This window comes from Astatotilapia calliptera, chromosome 13 (genome assembly GCF_964374335.1).
Source record: "Astatotilapia calliptera chromosome 13, fAstCal68.1, whole genome shotgun sequence".
Classification (NCBI taxonomy): Eukaryota; Metazoa; Chordata; class Actinopteri; order Cichliformes; family Cichlidae; genus Astatotilapia; species Astatotilapia calliptera.
In genome coordinates, this window is record NC_137434.1 from 20,362,791 (window position 1) to 20,380,173 (window position 17,383).

At 40.5% G+C, this 17,383-nt stretch overlaps 2 protein-coding genes across 2 annotated transcripts; both read right to left on the reverse strand.

Moving 5' to 3' along the window:
* Window positions 1-972: 972 nt before the first annotated feature.
* hmx2 (H6 family homeobox 2) lies at window positions 973-3,140 on the reverse strand. Its single transcript, XM_026190795.2, has 2 exons — window positions 2,624-3,140; window positions 973-2,010 (listed from the first exon to the last, which is right to left on the reverse strand). Exons 1-2 carry the CDS (start codon window positions 2,895-2,897, stop codon window positions 1,463-1,465), a joined length of 822 nt encoding a protein of 273 aa, XP_026046580.1. The 5' UTR covers window positions 2,898-3,140; the 3' UTR covers window positions 973-1,462.
* Window positions 3,141-8,479: 5,339 nt separating this feature from the next.
* Window positions 8,480-11,491, reverse strand: hmx3a (H6 family homeobox 3a). Its single transcript, XM_026190793.2, has 2 exons — window positions 10,853-11,491; window positions 8,480-10,071 (listed from the first exon to the last, which is right to left on the reverse strand). Exons 1-2 carry the CDS (start codon window positions 11,139-11,141, stop codon window positions 9,449-9,451), a joined length of 912 nt encoding a protein of 303 aa, XP_026046578.1. The 5' UTR covers window positions 11,142-11,491; the 3' UTR covers window positions 8,480-9,448.
* Window positions 11,492-17,383: the final 5,892 nt, after the last annotated feature.

The following is a 17,383-nucleotide window of genomic DNA, read 5'->3' on the forward strand; positions in this document are numbered from 1 at the left end:
TGTTAATAGATAGTAAACACTGACAGGGTGAGCTGATTTAGTGCAACACGCCTCTTGAAAACCTAAACAAGCTCATGTGTTAACCAGACACACCACATGTGGTGTCCAGAATTCTTAAGGGAGCTGATAAAATAATTAACTACACAGACAGATAAAGAGCACAGTCTAATGACAGCCAGTCTTAAAGTTTGACAAAACGCCTCCTTCTTAGGTTTCCCCTTACAAGTCCTGATGCTTCAGAGCCGCAGAAGGCAGACTTCAAATGAGAGAAGATCCCGCCCAGAGGCGTGATTGGCCAGTGATAGTAAGCAACTCTTTTCCAGCCTGAAATGTGCTTTATCTACTTCTTATAAAGCCATGTGCCCTGGTCACCAATCTCTTAATTTACAGAGGAGTTCGCTGGTCACTAGCGTATACAAAAATATGACTAAAAAGGGCAAACTAATCAGATTTAGCTGTATCTCTCTGATGAACTCAATAGATTTAGACAGAGTTTGGTATTTTAGAGTATTTCCAGGCTAGTGTACTTAGCAATCAATATTTCACACCGCATTCCCTCGAAGTACATTTGTATTTCTTAAAAATGTAGTCAGATTAAAATGCACATCACAAGAATCCCACAACCTTTAGTATTATAAAATAACTAATATTTTTTGGTGTAATGTGAGAGCCAATAATCGTCTAGTGTTTCTGAATTTACTATCAGTGCCTTCCCCTTTTTCCCCTGACACACATTTTAGTTGTGGTTAAATCTTACATATAATAAAACAGTTAATTCAAGAATACAACGAGAAAAAATATATTAAATTAATACCCATTAACATAAAAGGATGGGTGCTACTGTGGTCTTCAGGAATCTCAGAACAGCTGAAAATAATTTTGCTTTCTTTCTTATTTACAATAATTCTTAGCCTTGTGTGCTGGGGGGATGTACCAGTGGCAAAGTTTACAAATAAAACCAAGCAAACCAAATTTTTCACTGAAATAGAAAATTTATTGAATGAGAAGGTTATTGTTGAAGGTCTAGATTACAATAGAAACAATGATATTTTTCCTTAAATGGAAGAATTGAGTGTTTCCTGTCAGTTTTGCGTCAGGTGGAGTGAAACTTAAAATATCTTTGACAAACCAATTCGGAATAAAAAACAGTGTAAAAGTCGGCCTTTTTTAACGTATTTTTCAAATGTGATATGAAGGATTAAATCCAGTATTTTATCACTTAAAGAAGAAGGAAGTTAAAATAAAAATACAAAATCGTTATAATAATTATACACATGGTGTATTTTATACATATAGGGAAGCTTGATTGCTTTCTTTCGAGACATACAATAACTGCATAATAAGAGTTTTCTCAACAAAAAAAGTGATACAATTGATATACAAGGCTTATGAGACACCTAGAATGTCGTATTGTTTTGTAATGCTTTTTTCGTGGACTGCAGTGAACATACAGCAGAGTCAATCAGTACTCGATTTTGTTATACAAGTTGTATAAAGGTAACGCTGGCAGGTTGCTTCCCGGGTAGTACAGGGGCGTCGGAAACGCGATAGACCTAGGGACGGGAACACGCAGTAAGGAGTTATCTCTGAAAACCAGCGGCATCCCCACTAGTGTCTGTGCGGAGGCGTGGGCCATGTTGGCCGCCTCCAGTTCAGCAGAGAGCTGTCGTTTCCATTTGTTCCTCCTGTTCTGAAACCACGTCTTGACTTGAGTCTCCGTCAGCTGTAAGCTGGAGGCTAAGCAGGCCCGCTCCGAGCTGCTCAGGTACCTCTTCATGTCGAAGGTGGACTCCAGCTGGTACACCTGACTCCGGGAGAAAACCGTGCGCGTTTTCTTTTTGGCCGAGCTGCCCTGCTTGTCCGCACCGTCTGTTTGTCTCTCCTCCGACAGAGGTGACATTTGATGGCACGGTCTCTCCTGCTCCTCCTTATAATCCTGCAGCAGAGGCTGTGACAGGTGCGGCCGCCGTGCGAGCCCGTCATTTCCAGACAGAAGTCCTTTAGCGGGACCTAAACGCAGCAAGGGGAGAAAGATGTGATGAGTAGGCTATCATAAGCGGTCTATGATTTAAGCGTGCTTTTTAAACGACTGAAAAAAAAATGTTTTACATTTTTTAGACATACTCAGTTTGAGAGTTCGTCAAGTGTGAACTCTGACTTGTTAAATCGACTGCTGAAAGCCTGTGACTTTTTAAATAAACAATTCAGCGTGAGTGTGCACGGTGTACAGTAAGCTATTAATTAAATCCAGCTCTATTTAACGCTCAATTGACGACGTGTAGTGCAGCCATTTTGGAAACATGTTTCGTCAATTAGGAGGTTCAATTAAATTTGAAATGAGAGGAAAGACAGAGGGCTAATTATTAGACCTTCCACTCTTCCGCTGCTGATGCGATAGTCTGCGCAGAACGTACAAGTGGCAGCGGATGGTCTGCGTGTCAGTGTAACAATCTCAAACACAAGCTAGTGAAAAGTGAATGAAAGTGCAAACAAAGCATTAAACCTGTTATTTCTGTGGGAAAAAAACTCAGCTGAATAAGTTTGAAAGTGTATCTGTGGGTGATAATATTGTTTTAATATTTCTTTGGTTTGTAATTTTAATAATAATAATAATAATCCTTACCTAAACAGGAAAAGTTATGGGGTTGGTGCTGGGTGCACGGCTCGCTGTGACCCGTGTCGGAGCAGAAGCAGTCTGCTGAGTCCTCCCCGCCACTGCACTCCTCCTCGGACGACACCGACAGTGAGCGCCTCCGCGGCGCTGGCGGCGGCCCCTTGGAGAGCTCCTTGGTCCCGGAGCGCGGCTCATCGGATGGCGTGCCTAAAATAGACTGGATAGTAAAGCTGGAAATCGGGCCCGACGAGCACTTGCTCCCGCTGTCTTCTGCGCTGCTCATTCTCGCTTCATAACAGTATTGAAGTATTGACTGAATCGGTCTGTCCCCTTGTATTCCGTTATTGCTTTCTACGGGGTTGGTGCGCAAAAAAATTACGAAAGCGCCTTTTGTCGGCTTTTGTCAACACAATCCGGTTTAATTGTGGAGTTTCAACATTGAAGGAGTTGGAGGTGTTTTTTCTAGAGCTCGAGGTACATGAGTGTATTCCTGGTCCTCCTCCTCACGCTCTGGATCAGAGGCAGCAAGGCTGCGTTGCTTCATTTGCATGTAGGTAAGCTCCTCGTGAGCCAATGGCAGCCTCCAGCATGAGCCCGGAAATTTCAAACTCCTGTCTAGGTTTTTTTCCGGGTTTTTTTTTTTCAGATATGATGAGAAGAAGGAGAAAGCCGAAGAGGAGTATTGGCCTTCATTTTTACATTCACTTAAAACACTCAGACTAGGCGCCCTAATATGCAGACTATGGTCTGTATGACTCAGAAGAGTCACCAAACTTTGACTTCTTTTCCTGTATTTTTATTGCTTACAAGTGTGTTAAAGTATTTCGCTTTAACGCTTACAACAGCTTGGTGTAAGTGCGTCTAAATTGCGTTGCCTTCCATAATTTCAGACAGTATATCTCAGTTTATTAGTTATGGAAATGTATAATACCCATCCAAGAAAAGAGGAACTGTCGTGTCGGCTTTTTCCGATTATGATAAAACTGGCTGGCGTGACGGCAACGCACACACAGTCTTGGAACTAAGACAAAGGCGTAACTCATTTTTCCTGAAAATAATAAACTCATTCCGCGTCCATTATCTACGATTAAGAATTAATTTGATCATTACTGAGCTAATCTGCCTCGTGATGACCGCGCGTGGAGTGGAGGCCGGCTAATTGATTGACTAATTGATTGAAGGTGGTGGGGGCTGAGTGCGCGCGCGCGTGTGTGTGAAGAGGGGATTTGCTTCCCACCACCGCCCATCTCCCACCTTCACCGCCCATGCTCTTTCCGTGCCTCTCCCTGGTTGTGTGTGGATGCGGGACAGCTGCGGGGCTTGAGCTCGAGGTTCGGGCACATTATCCCTCTTTTACTGGTTTGTGAGGAAGCCCCAGACACATTACAAATGGTCAGCTTTAATCATTATGTCAGCGCCCTTCCTGGTAGCAACCCAAGCGGCGTTCGGTGTTAAGACAGCTTGGAAAAGGGAGAAGACGGTGGCTGTGGACGTGATGCTGCTCCTGATGCTGCTGCTGACGGCCGATTCTGTCAGCAGCTGCATCACGGCAGTCAGATGGATGCATCCGGATCCACGCGTAAATATCCTCAACTGGCAGTGGGACCAGCAGCTGCTAAATGATCTTACTAAAACGCTTACGCAGGGGAGGCTTTTACTGAAGGGGGGCAAATATATGAGGGCAGCCAGGGTGGATGCTGAATTTATGGTGGTTACACATAAGGCGTGAAATCTGCAATGACAGTTAAATGGGTTTATTTTATATGCCGCTCCTTTCAAACAAAGACCTTTGTCGGCGCAGGCGCCTTCAACACTTTCAGACGACTTTTGCAAAGTGAGATTGGTTCATCACGGAGATAGTGGACATAACAGACTGCCATTGTGCTGCAGAGAATAAATTAAGCATGTTTTTTATTTTTTTTTATTTAATGTCAAAGTGGTGTTTATAGACCAGCAGTACAGGCTGAGCAGTATAGGTCCTTCTAATGGAATGGAAATGTTCATCCCTTACCTATGTTACTTACGTTTCAAGGCCCGGCGAAGCCCAAACAGCAAGGAGTGGGCCTAAGTCCGCGCTCTATCACAATGATAGGTGGTGTATGGCCGCCCTACCGCAATAACAGAACAAGATCTTTAGCAAGAGAGAACGGTCTGAGAAAGACAGATGAAGTTATGAGGCGCTTTGATCTGGGAATCAAGCTTCGATAAATATTAAACAAAGACCCGTTACACGTGTGTATTATGATATATGGCGTGTCCAAGTCTAGAATAAGGAAATTACCAGAGAAAATGATATCAATAAATTTTCTAAGTATAAACGTTGATTATGTTTCGATTTTCATTCAAGAAAGCGGGGCCTGCTCTTTTTTCAGGAGGCGTTTGGGTGCCTCCGTGCGCGCATATTTTGTGTGTATGAGGGTGTGCGCGCCTGAGAGAGAGAGGGGGGGGGAGAGAGAGAGAGAGAGAGAGAGAGAGAGAGAGAGAGTTGTAAACGCAAGCAGAGCACCCAAGCCCTGGAGGTGTACAATTTATGTAATCTGAGTGTGGAAATGAACTGGGTAATTTATTGGAAAACACAAAGTCAGGAAGATTGGATCAGTACAGCCTATCCAAGGGCTCCTATCCATCAAGTTCCAATTAACAACCTAACCATTGAGTTTTAATGGCTTTCCAATCTACTGCCCTGATAGACTCATCAATTCCTCGGGGAGAAATTAAGAAAATCGACCGCCCCTCGGCGTTTCAGTGTCATTCTTCACAGCAACTATATGTCAAATTAAAAACACAATTAAAATTTAAACTGTTCCAATCAGACGGTGCCCCGCAACCTATGTTTCACTTAATAGAACTTTGATGAAAATCTGATGCTCGCATTCAATCAGGAAAGCAAATGGGATGGGTTTAAAACAAGATTTCCTCTTTGAGAAGTGTCAAAAGAGTTCTTCAAACGCATGACTTTGGCAACTTGAGGTGTCGACGTCGCTTTTATCTGCACGCAGATTAAGGGAATTCACTGGTATACGATTTGTATATGACTGTATGCAGTTTTGTTTTTTTTTTTTTTTTGCAGTAAAGAGCCGAAGATCCTTTATAAGGAGGTTTGCTTAAACGTTTCTGTACCCACAATCACAACAATTTGGCCCATTTTGCCAGAAGAAGCCAGGAAAGATGATGTTTGTTGTTGGATATGACTTTTCAAAGATATCGAAAACTTTAGAGGTCAGGGTTTGAGGACAAACGTGGATTCGGACTGGGACTCCTGTGATTTTTGTTTTGGTATGAAAACGTCAGATTCCCCAAAGATCTCGGGGACCTTATTTAATCTTTATTTTTTGTCACACATACATATATATATTTATATCTTTTTAAAGACAATAAAACATTGCTTATTGCTGTCAAAATAAATGCTTTAATATCAAGCCTTTAAGTCCAGCTATAATGATATGTAACACATTTGAGGGGATGCAAGTGGCTACAAAGAAGAGGCTAGCATTATGCAAGGTGGTCGGGCCACTTGTGTGTTTCCAAACTGGCACTAAAACCTATGATAGGGCTCAAAATTACCAATTCAGCGCTCCATTTTAATGTAATACACTAAGCGCAGTCCCCGGTCACGTCCATTTGTCCCAGTTCCTGCAAATGCAGCTACTTTATCTGATTTTGGCCCCGCTCGCTCCCCTTTCTCCTTTACATAAAGATGTCGCACAAATGGAAATTATTGAGTGGTAATTTTTTCAATTTATGCGCGCAAATCAAGGTCATAAGCCGAGCCAGGCGGCGTGTGAACGTTGCTCTTACTTGACGCAATATGCTGCAGACGTTTACGGATCAATATGAGCCAGAACAATAATCCCATAACAATCTATTAATTTGCAGTAATGGGGCCATGTTGCGCGTGCATAGTAGTTGCACGTCAATACTTCTATGATCTGACGATATTTGAATGAACCCTTTGTCTCACGATGAGGTCATCATATAGAGTTTAGAGCTGACTGATTCATTTCCAATAACTGTGTTAGCCTGCAAATGGAAGCGGAAAATGGCCTTTGATGAAAAGGTTGTTGTGATGTAGGAAAACGCTTCTCTGAGCTGGATTTTGAATTTCAAAAATATTCTTTATGGTAATGTTTTCAGTGTTTGGGGAATGCAAATACACCACAGAGTAGTCTTTTATTAGATTTGCCATCCACTCTACTGCAGGCTAAAACTGCAGAGGCTCCTAAAACTGTCTTCAAACTGTGAGGCTAGAAGCAATTTGTCTTCCCGCGCCTCAGACACTAGGAATACTCCACAGCGAATGAAGCCTTGCTGAGAGATCGTGTTTTAATTAAATGGACTGTGAAAAAGCAGGCCGTAGTTTCTGTATGTCGTTTCTGGATCCTGCATCTGATCCACCTGATCCCTAATCACAGTCTAGAGGTCGATTCTGCTCAGATTCATTAGAAAAAGAATAGAATCACGTAGACATAAAATATTGTATCCTATTTCTTGTCTAAACCAGGATTTATTTTTGCAGTAAATTATTATCAGTTATCGTTGCTATTTACGGCCTGACTGGTGTTCAGCTAAACAGAGGATGACGAGTGTTGCCTCCCTCTTTTCATAGCCTCCTCCCCCAGATCGGTGTTGCTTTCGCATAAATTCTTAGTTACGTTCATATTTAATAATAATAATAATAATAATAATAATAATGTACATTTAAAAAACAAACATATGTAATTAGATTTTCAAAAATCAGTCATGGTTCATTTAGACTTGATATAATGTGTAATCTGATGAAACAAACAAAAAAATATTAATATAGAAAAATGTGATTCTGTTTGTCTTTTATAAAGCTCCAGCAGTGTCCACATTTCCGCTGATTCTCTGAAATGACGCAATAAAATTAGAAGGCTCTTTAAATATCTCCACTTTTGCTCAGAATTTGTGTTCCTGTTCCGAGAAAACTTACAGGCTGATTATTTGCTATATAAACCGGAAGAACTGTCTACATTTATTTTATATATATATATGTATATATGTAATCTTGAAAAATGTAGGTATATACAGAAACCACGCGTGGCTTTTCAATGTCCAGTGACACCTGTAGGATTGTATGCATTAGAAAGCACCCACAATGTGGAGCATTGCAGAGTAATATGCTTCAACTGAAAACGCTGTGAGGAAGTAAAAAACAAAAAGACATCTGTACGTATGATCTTTCTTTTTATTTCCCTCTATATTGTTTATATTGTTTTTTCTTCTTCCTTTTGTAATTTGCACAGTTTCCCACCCTAATATTTATTATTTATTATTGTGTGTGTGTGTGTGTGTACGTATATATATATATATATATATATATATATATATATATATATATATATATATATATATATATATATATATATATATATAAAGGAATGGTTAAGGTCGCGGCGTTTAGCAACATCAGGTGGGGATGCTTGTCATAGATGCCGACATCCTTACACGCACGCTAACACAACCCAACACACAGCTACAAAAAACACGCGGTCACGAGAGAGAAAAGTGTTAAAAGACAGCAGCTCATGCACAGGGAGTAATTTCCACTTCTGAATACATTATCCATAATTTTGACAAGATGGTGGCAATTACGCATCTAATTGACCGAGCCACTTTTTATGTAAAATCACGCTTCAAAGTGCATAACACTAAGATGATTACAGAAGCCCACCTGCTCAAGCTTAGAGAGCTTATTCAGGCATGCGCACGCGTGCACGACTATAGAGTTGTTGGGGTTTGTTTTATAATAATTCAATTTTCTGCATAAAATATAGAAAACAAGCTAAACATAGCTCTATTTAACAACCTGTTATTTTTTTAGACGACAAAAAATGTGTTAAAATGTACGGAATATTCTCCATTTATTTCACAACATGGTTCAGCAATACAATATCAAAACGATGTTTTAACTGTACAAAGAAAAAGCCGTATGAGGAATCGCCTTTCCCCGCGCCTCATTAAATATATACATTTACATATTTTGTACACCAGGGTAGTCGATATTTTTGCCGTTCCTGCTCAAAAAACACAAAGCTCAGGAGACACTGGACCTCACACTTGTGCTTCAAAGACGTGTCCATGAAGAGGGGGCTAGAGTGAGAATTACTAAAACTAAACATAAAGCTACATGGGTATTTTACAGCTCAGAGTGTCTTGATTGTCCCCCAACAAACGCTTTATAAAGCAAAAATAATTAATAATAATAATAAAAATAATGATAATTACATCAAATCCTTGTCAATATTTTAACATGAGCAGATGACAAAACGTATGTTTCCTGTTTCATTCATTCACAGCATGCCGTGTATTGCACATCGTGATATCAATTCTTGAAATGTGAATAAAATCAAATGCTAAATGATGAGCAGATGTCGACTTCAGGCCGACACTTTTTGTAAACATGGTGATTTTTTTTTAGTCACACAGCTGACGTGTCCAGATACAAACGCAGTCTGGGAGGAAAACGAATAATAAAGACACTCATCAGGCAGTGTAAGCAAGTGGACTCCTGAGGTAATAATAATAACAATAATAATAATAATAACAATAATAATAATAATAGTAATAATGGGATTCAAATTGTCAGATCACGTGTAAACGGCATCTTTATGAAAAATGAAACAATCTATTTGCCAAAAATAGGTCCATGAAAGCCTGACAGTAACAGTCTCTCATTTTTCTTTTTCTTTTTTCATTCACTGGTTGTATAAAAATATTTTGTCCTTTTTATTTTTGATTTCTTTCTTCTTCTTCTTTTTTAATGAGTTGATATAGGAAACAGACACCAAGTTGTGCCTAAAAACTCAACTATTTTCAAACTGGTCTGAGCAGCGGCACAGATGTGACGATGGGATGGGAGTAGTAGACGCCGGGGTGCGGGAAAGTGAGGAGCGGTTGGCTCACGGGCACGTTGGCAGTGGCCCCTCCGCTCTCCGAGGCCGAGTTCTCGTGGTAGAGGATGGGCACCCGGACTATCCTCTGCGCCGCAGCGTGGCTCAGGTTGGCAGCCTCTAGCTCCGCGGCCAGCTGCCTTTTCCACTTGTTCCTCCTGTTCTGAAACCAGATCTTCACTTGAGTCTCCGTCAGGTGAAGGGAAGCGGCCAGGCTGGCCCGCTCCGAGCTGCTCAGGTATCGCTTCATGTCGAAGGTGGACTCCAGCTGAAACACCTGGCTCCGTGAGAACACCGTGCGCGTCTTCTTCTTGCGGCACGGCTTCTTGTCATCGTCCCTTTTCTTCCACTCCTCCAGCTCATCTTTTTTGGCCTCTTCCGTGTCGCTTTCCTCCAGGATTATCTCGTCACTGCTTTTGTTGTTGTTGTGCTCGTCGTCCTCGTCGTCATCTTTGGTGTCTGGCTCGGATTTGAGCGCCAGGTCCGGCGAGTCTCTGTCCGTGCCCGAAGTTGGAGAGGAGTCTCTGGCTCCTGGTTTCTCGGTGACTGAAATGGGGATACATGCAGTGAGACGTAGTCATAAATATTGGAGTCTATCGGGCATTTATTACAGCCTGTTGATATTGGACAGTCAGTGGGTTTTGGGAAACAGATGGTTGCTAATAAATAGTGGCAGAAGAAAATGCGTTGCGTCATGACATAAACCATTTCAGAGGTAGACATAACTGTACACAACATCTTCAAAAATGATGAAAATGTCATTTTTACCCCATTAAACAGTAATTTGAATAGACCTAAGTTATAAACTATGTACACCTATTTTATTCATTATTTTTATCAGCCTATCCTACAGCCTAAATAACTAAATAAACGTAAAATAATATCGCTTTCTTTGTATCAGGCTATCATAATGCCATCCACATTAGTCTATTTTTTTTTATTCCAGGTGAATAAATCACAGAAAAAGGCAGATAAAAGGCTCCCAGTAGCCAAGCCTCAGAGGTAAGATGTGCGCCAATAGACAAATCAAAAGCACGCTGCGCATCGTCACCCTCCTCCAATGATTTCATGATGTCTACTTCATTTTATGTGTGTTTCTTTATTGATCTATTATCCCACGTCGTGGCATAACAAAATAGGCCTTCAGAGGACAAGGTGTTAAATCATACACTCTGGTGTGAGGCTATGTGTGCATGATGCCTATCAGGAAACCGCACAAATCTCCCCTTTCAATTTAGAAGTTTGCTTTACTCTACTTACTCATTAGAAGGAACTCATACAAAAACAGTGGATTCGTTGGATAATTGCGCAACAGTTGTTTGCTTACCTTCAGTTCTGTGTAGGTGGGCGGCTGAGTTGAGGGTGTAAGGGTACCACCACGCTGAGGTGCGCTCCAAGTAGTGAGCGGGTAGACTGAATCTCTGTGCGGGCAGTTCGAAGCGTGGAAAGTTGAAGTCACCAACCTGGGAAAGGGAAAATCCTCCCTCTAAAGCTGCCTTGGTGGCCGCCAGTACGGGCTTGGGCTTGGACGGTTTGTTATCACAGTTCAGCAGGTTCTTAATGAAGAAAGGAGAGTCCTTGGCCGAAGCGCACGTCTCTTGCGTTGTCTCTGGCATCGCGGTTGTTGTGGTCTGAGCGCGAGGGGACCACGGAAGCCGGATTTTTTTTTTTAAAGGGGGGGAAGGCAATGTTGACTTACAGGCTGTCGTTATCCTGGCTACGAGGAGTTCCTGTTTTATTCTCTGAAACTTGATTTCACAGCCGAAAAGCTCACCAAAAAGAAACGCGTCCGTCTAGGCTAGAAAATAATGAAATAAACTGTTCGAGAGGCAAAAAGAGCACACGCGCTTAGAAACATGGAGATGCCTCATCCCGGGCTCTTCCGTTAAAACGCAAAAACTGGGTCCACCGTGTCAGTCAGTCTGGTGTCTGATGCTAATGATGAAATAAAAATGTCATCCAAGTTAAATGCGGAAAGTATAGGCGATTGGGCATGTACAATGGCAAATGGGATTAAGGGAGAGACGGTGACTAGAGAGAGAGAGAGAGAGAGCGAGGGAGGGGGGGGGGGGGGTCCTCCCCTCTCTGTGCTCTCTAGCTGCAGGCTGTGTGCGCTCGCTTGTTATTGGTCTCATATAGTCCAATTAGCAGCAAATGAACACGGGGCTGTTACCGCCAAAAAGGGAGGTTTGGACCGTCAGAACAAGCGTCCCATCATACAGCTGACATTACAACGAGACCCAGATTTACTGCGCGAGGTTATTCTGAATCCAGTCTCAAATCACGTCCCGCATTTTTTTGGAAATTGTTTGAGTAATATATCCCAACGAAACACCGTTTTACATATGACTTTTTAAATGATCATCAAAAAAAAAGTCGAGGCCTATTCTAAAGAATAACTGGGTGACCTGCTGGCTAAAGCACGTCCAAACTTATCGTCAAATATGTGAGGCCTAAATGTGATGTTTTTATTTGGAGTCCGTTTAAACAAATCGCTGTTAATGAGAAGCGAATAGTGTAAAACGAGCATAATAAATAAATAAAATCCAGTCATGATAGAGTATCAGGTCAAGATAATATAAGGCCTTCTACTTCTACTTGTAAAATAACCTTAATAAAAACAAAACATAATGCAAAACCTCAGCGACGTTTTTCAGTTTATAAATCTCCAGCCCGTATAATCTTTAACATTTCCATATTTACTTGACATTTGCCTATCACTAAGGTGCTATGGCCTCCATGCCAGCACTGCAACTGCTAAATAGCGCACGTTTGTAGTTCCTCAATTTTTGTTTGGCTCTCTGCGACACGATATGAAAAAGGCGTGAGATCAGGCTGCAGCTGCTCAACGTGTCACCAATGGGCGATTAGATTCATATTTCTAATTCATTGATTTTCAGCGAGGGCCACTTCCACAATGTCTGCGGGTCGCACGGTCATTTTTTCCTCCCTAATCGATTTGGTTAATTCATCCCTCAGATTGCACTCTTTGTAAATGTGCTATGTATATTCACTCATTGATATTAATTGAGTTGTTTAAAAAAGGGGGGGAAAAAAGTCCATTGGTTGGAAGCTGCTGTAGAAGAAGAAGAACGAGGAGACAGCGTCCTCTGTGGGCCAAAAGGAGAAACTGCATGTGTGTGCCATGTTGGAAAATATTTGTGTGTTTAAGTTAAGCACAGTAAGGTGGCAAGAGTGTTAGCATAATGTGGTATTAAGGAAACTGGGAGACAAATATTGCAGTATACATTGAGGATTTTAGTTATGCTTATGTGCAGCTCTGTACTATTTATGGTAAAATTCTCCCAAAGAGACTAAAAAAGTACGTTTGAATTCAGGACAAACATGGATTATTCGCCCTATAACACAGTTTCATTACATGTGTGGCCTGACTGATACACTCATTTTTGCTATCAATCCTCATCATCATCATCACCTGCTTCCTGAAGAAATTCATTAGCCCTATAATATGCAGAGATAAGGAGGGATATGAAGGTTATAGTCGGCATTATGGTTCATTTTCTACATCAGCATCAGAGTTCCTATGCACTGGCATGTCTGTGCAATTACCACGTGTAATTCATTTAGTGAGCTCTGCAAGTGGAAATATCCTGGAAGAGGGATGTCATTACAGCATTTCCTTATAGGCAGCATTGCATGTGTGTGCACTCCAAAGGCTGAGATGGAGATTGTGTACACTTCCACTGTAAAACCCCATCATTCTAATTGTATATATCTTTCAAATGTCACCTGTTTGAACTTTTTCATATAGCCCTTATAGTAGTTTAAAAATTTTTTTAATCAATTTACTACAATAATAATACTGAAATCAGTAAGTTCCAGTTATGTTTGTCTCTAAGATGCTGAGGTTGTTTGGTTTTTTTGTTTTGTTTTGGGTTTTTTTTTGCAGGATTTGTGTTATACAGCACTGTTAAATGTTAAAAAGCATTTCATGACAATGGCCTCAAATCCTGAACTACTTTTTAATAAGTCTAAATTGGTTCACATCAAAGGGGTTACTTTGTGTAGCTATAAATATTGAATTGCCAAATTTAGCTCTGTAATTAGTATTCATCGCACATATTTGTGGACTATATGACAGCTAGCTTATAAAACGAGACATTTTTGTACAAATGGTAAAATTTTGGTGTATTTTCTTCATTAAGTAAATGTCAAGTTCACTGACATTTTTTTCTCCTATTTTCTACTAGTCTCTTTACTCTCATACGTATAGCTTAGTGTTGAATTAAGAAAAAAAATCAAACAGTTAAGAAATGTAAACAAGTCATCTTCTTTTCCAGCTCTTAGTATAAGATAGGGTTTTGCTTAACTGATACAACATCTTTAATGTACCTATGAAATTGTAACTGGACCGGTACTTTATATAGCACCTTTCTACTCTATTTGACCACACAAAGCACTTTCTAACAAGTCTCATTCACACGCACAGTCAAGCAAATGGAGGGTTTAAAAGCATCTAATCCCTAATAACCATCTATGTGATAACCTGTGTAATTTGAAAACTGTTCTGTATGTATTAATACAGACTGGAGTCACAACACCAGTCTGTATTAATATTCTAACCCCTGCATAACACTGACTCTTGTACCTATTTATTGTGATGTGACTCAACAGAAATGACTGACAAGTAATATTTACTCCATAAACACAACCATTCTTAAGTGGGAAAAAGAAGGAATGCAATTAATGCTTATATTGAAAACAAACTGTACAAACTCAGATCCCGTAGTCTGTTTTTTTGTTTTTTGTTTTTTGTTTTTTTAAAAGTACAGTTCATATTATGCATTGATTAGAAACATGCAGTAGACATTGCCCAGAAGCCATATAGGCCTTCTGAATGCTCCATAAGTCTATTTTTGTTGCTCCTCGGGTAGGTTACTATGACTTTTATATTATTTATTTCAAAGCGCCCAGATATTGATTATTTCACAAGGAAAAATGACAAATGGCAGGAGGGAATGACACGGTCAGCAGGTTCTATTAGAGAAATGATAGTGTTGCTCGTGGTTTGTTAAAAGGTCCAGTTTAGATACTTTATAGGTTTACATCCATCATCATCTAATGACCTATTTGATGAAAAACACGCGCTCTGGTGACAACAGCCTTGTGCAGCCAACTTTGCTTTGTAATTGCGCCCATATTAAATATAGATTTTTGTTTTGATATCTTGTGAGAATTCCTTTCTGTGGGTAAAAACTGTGATAAAAGACATGGCTGCAAAGGCGAAAGCTCGGAGAAAGAAAACTAGAAAGAGAATGGGGGAAAAATAGGTGGGTACGAGATTTTGACAGTAGAATTGTGGGTTTGGTTTTTGGAGATGTGAGCAGCAGTGGAGGAAGTTTTCAGATCCTTTAAATGAGTAAAAATAGTAGTACTGCTATATAAAAACAACCTCTTACCAGTGATAGCTCGACACTGCAAATGCCACTTTAAGTATATTTTCTGTTTGTCTACTTTTACTAAAGTATCAAAAGTATAATCATAATGTAAAACAATGCTCCTGTGTTTTATTATTATTGTCAGTTCCAATTTCTAGCAAGTATTTTTACCATTGTCATTTGTTACGGTGAAGCTAATTTAGCACATTTATACTGTTTTGTTGTTTCATCTTTCATTGTTACATTTTAAACTGTACACTTGTTTTTGTAAAAATCATGATCTTCAAAGTAACTAGTGCCTAAACAGCTTTAAGATTAATGTGGTGAGAGATAGAGGAATACAAGTTGAAAAAAAAATACCATTATCACTCTAAAAATTACTCCATTACAAGTAAACATAGAAAATTATATGTTATAATCGCAAAATGTACTTAAAGCATGAAAAAGCATTGAAGGTGGTTATATTTAAAAACCAAATTCTTTGTTAATGCAGTGTAGAAAAAAGTAAAACTAAAATGTGATGGTTTCTTTCTTTCTTTCGTCTCTACTTGAGCACTTGAAACGCTTTAGACATCATGCTTCAATTATCCATTTACACCCGTTCATACAAGCATATATGTTTTAACATTCATACTCTGATGAATAATAATAATAATAATAATGCACGCTGGCACGGTGGTTAGCACTGTTGCCGCACAGCAAAAAGGTCCTGAGTTCAATTCCACCATCAGGCCGGGGTCTTTCTGTGTGGAGTTTGCATGTTCTCCCCGTGTTTGCGTGGGTTCTCTCCGGGTACTCCGGCTTCCTCCCACCGTCCAAAGACATGCAGCTTGTGGGGATAGGTTAATTGGATAATCCAAATTGCCACTAGGTGTGAATGTGCGAGTGAATGTGAGTGTGAATGGTTGTCTGTCCCTATGTGTTAGCCCTGTGACAAACTGGCGACCTGTCCAGGGTGTACCCCGCCTTTCGCCCTATGACAGCTGGGATAGGCTCCAGCGCCCCCCGCGACCCTGAAAAGGATAAGCGGAAGTGAATGGATGGATAATAATAACAACAACAACAACAATGGATTGCATTTATATAGCGCTTTTCTAGACACTCAAAGCGCTTTACAATTCCACTATTTATTCACTCTCACATTCACACACTGGTGGAGGCAAACCACAGTTGTAGCCACAGCTGCCCTGGGGCAGACTGACAGAAGTGAGGCTGTCATATCGCGTCATCAGCCCCTCTGGCCAACACCAGTAGGCGGTAGGTGAAGTGTCTTGCCCAAGGACACAAAAACCAGGACAGACAGAGCTGGGGATCGAACCGGCAACCTTCCGGTTACACATCCAAGAGCTAGTTTAGATTTGGTATCTTGGAGTAATACTTTGGACAAGATACAGGCAAACTGGAAACTGGAGCAGTCAAGGGTTAAGCCACCAACCTTCCAGTTTGTCGTTGTCCTGCTCTAGACCCTGAGCTACAGCCACCCCAGATACAGACTAGAATCATTTCATTTACAGTCATGTGAAAAAAGAAAGACTTAACAGGTTTTTATGCAGTCTTGTGAAACATTGTACACTGCTTTCATAAGAATTAAGTGGATAAGTAGCAGCCAGGTATTGCTAATCAAACACTTGATTGACTGATCATCAGCAAGTGTGGGCACCTCAATAACCCAGTGTTTTGGTCTGGAGTGTTCAGAAGCAATCACTGCTGCCCATCAGTCTGGGAAGGGTTAACAGTGTATTTCCAAACAATGTGAAGTTCATCATTCTTCAGTGGGAAAGTGTATTAACAATTGGAAAAACATTCAAAACAGTTGCCGTTCTTCTCAGGAGTCTGTCTCAGCAAATTCACCCAAGGTCAAACCATGCAATGCTCAAAGAAATTACAAGAAATCCAAAAGCTACAGGCCTCAGTCAGCATGTTAAATCTTAAAGTTCACGACAGTAAACTTAAATTGTCAGTATGCCTTGGCAACCCTTCTTTGGAAGAGACTGATAAAGTCATACAGAAAGCAGTTATTTCAATTTAATTCAAGTTATTGTTGCTAAAGGGGGTTCTGCAAGCTGAAGAATCATGGAGAGTTTTTCTAAGGACTGCAGAGTCCTGTGAAAACTATACATGGACTCTATGTACAGGTACCTCAGAAGTACTCCAAAAAGGAGCCTTGTTACTTTCCACTACAGGTTCTGAGCTTATGAGATTGTGTACTCATTAAGGACTTAGTGCAATTAAAACGATAACAGCCTTATTTAATATTAAAATAATATAGTAGTATTTTACTGTACTTTGGACTGTAACTGAAGCCCAACAGTGCAAATGACCTGCTTAGGTAAATGCAGATGCCAGCTGACGAAACGTCACTCTGAAACAGAGTTTTTACACAGAACCCTGAAGGACAACAAGGTCTTAGAGTCAAACTGCATCCACACAGACGACGCCATTGATCAGTGAAACCCGTC

Excerpts from the sequence above, each read along its gene's own strand:
- hmx3a (XM_026190793.2), bottom strand. The coding sequence starts at position 11,141 with ATGCCAGAGACAACGCAAGAGACGTGCGCTTCGGCCAAGGACTCTCCT. Across the intron at positions 10,072-10,852 it reads CCACCTACACAGAACTGAAG|TCACCGAGAAACCAGGAGCC; the intron begins GTAAGCAAACAA and ends TCCCCATTTCAG.
- hmx2 (XM_026190795.2), bottom strand. The coding sequence starts at position 2,897 with ATGAGCAGCGCAGAAGACAGCGGGAGCAAGTGCTCGTCGGGCCCGATT. Across the intron at positions 2,011-2,623 it reads CCATAACTTTTCCTGTTTAG|GTCCCGCTAAAGGACTTCTG; the intron begins GTAAGGATTATT and ends TGCTGCGTTTAG.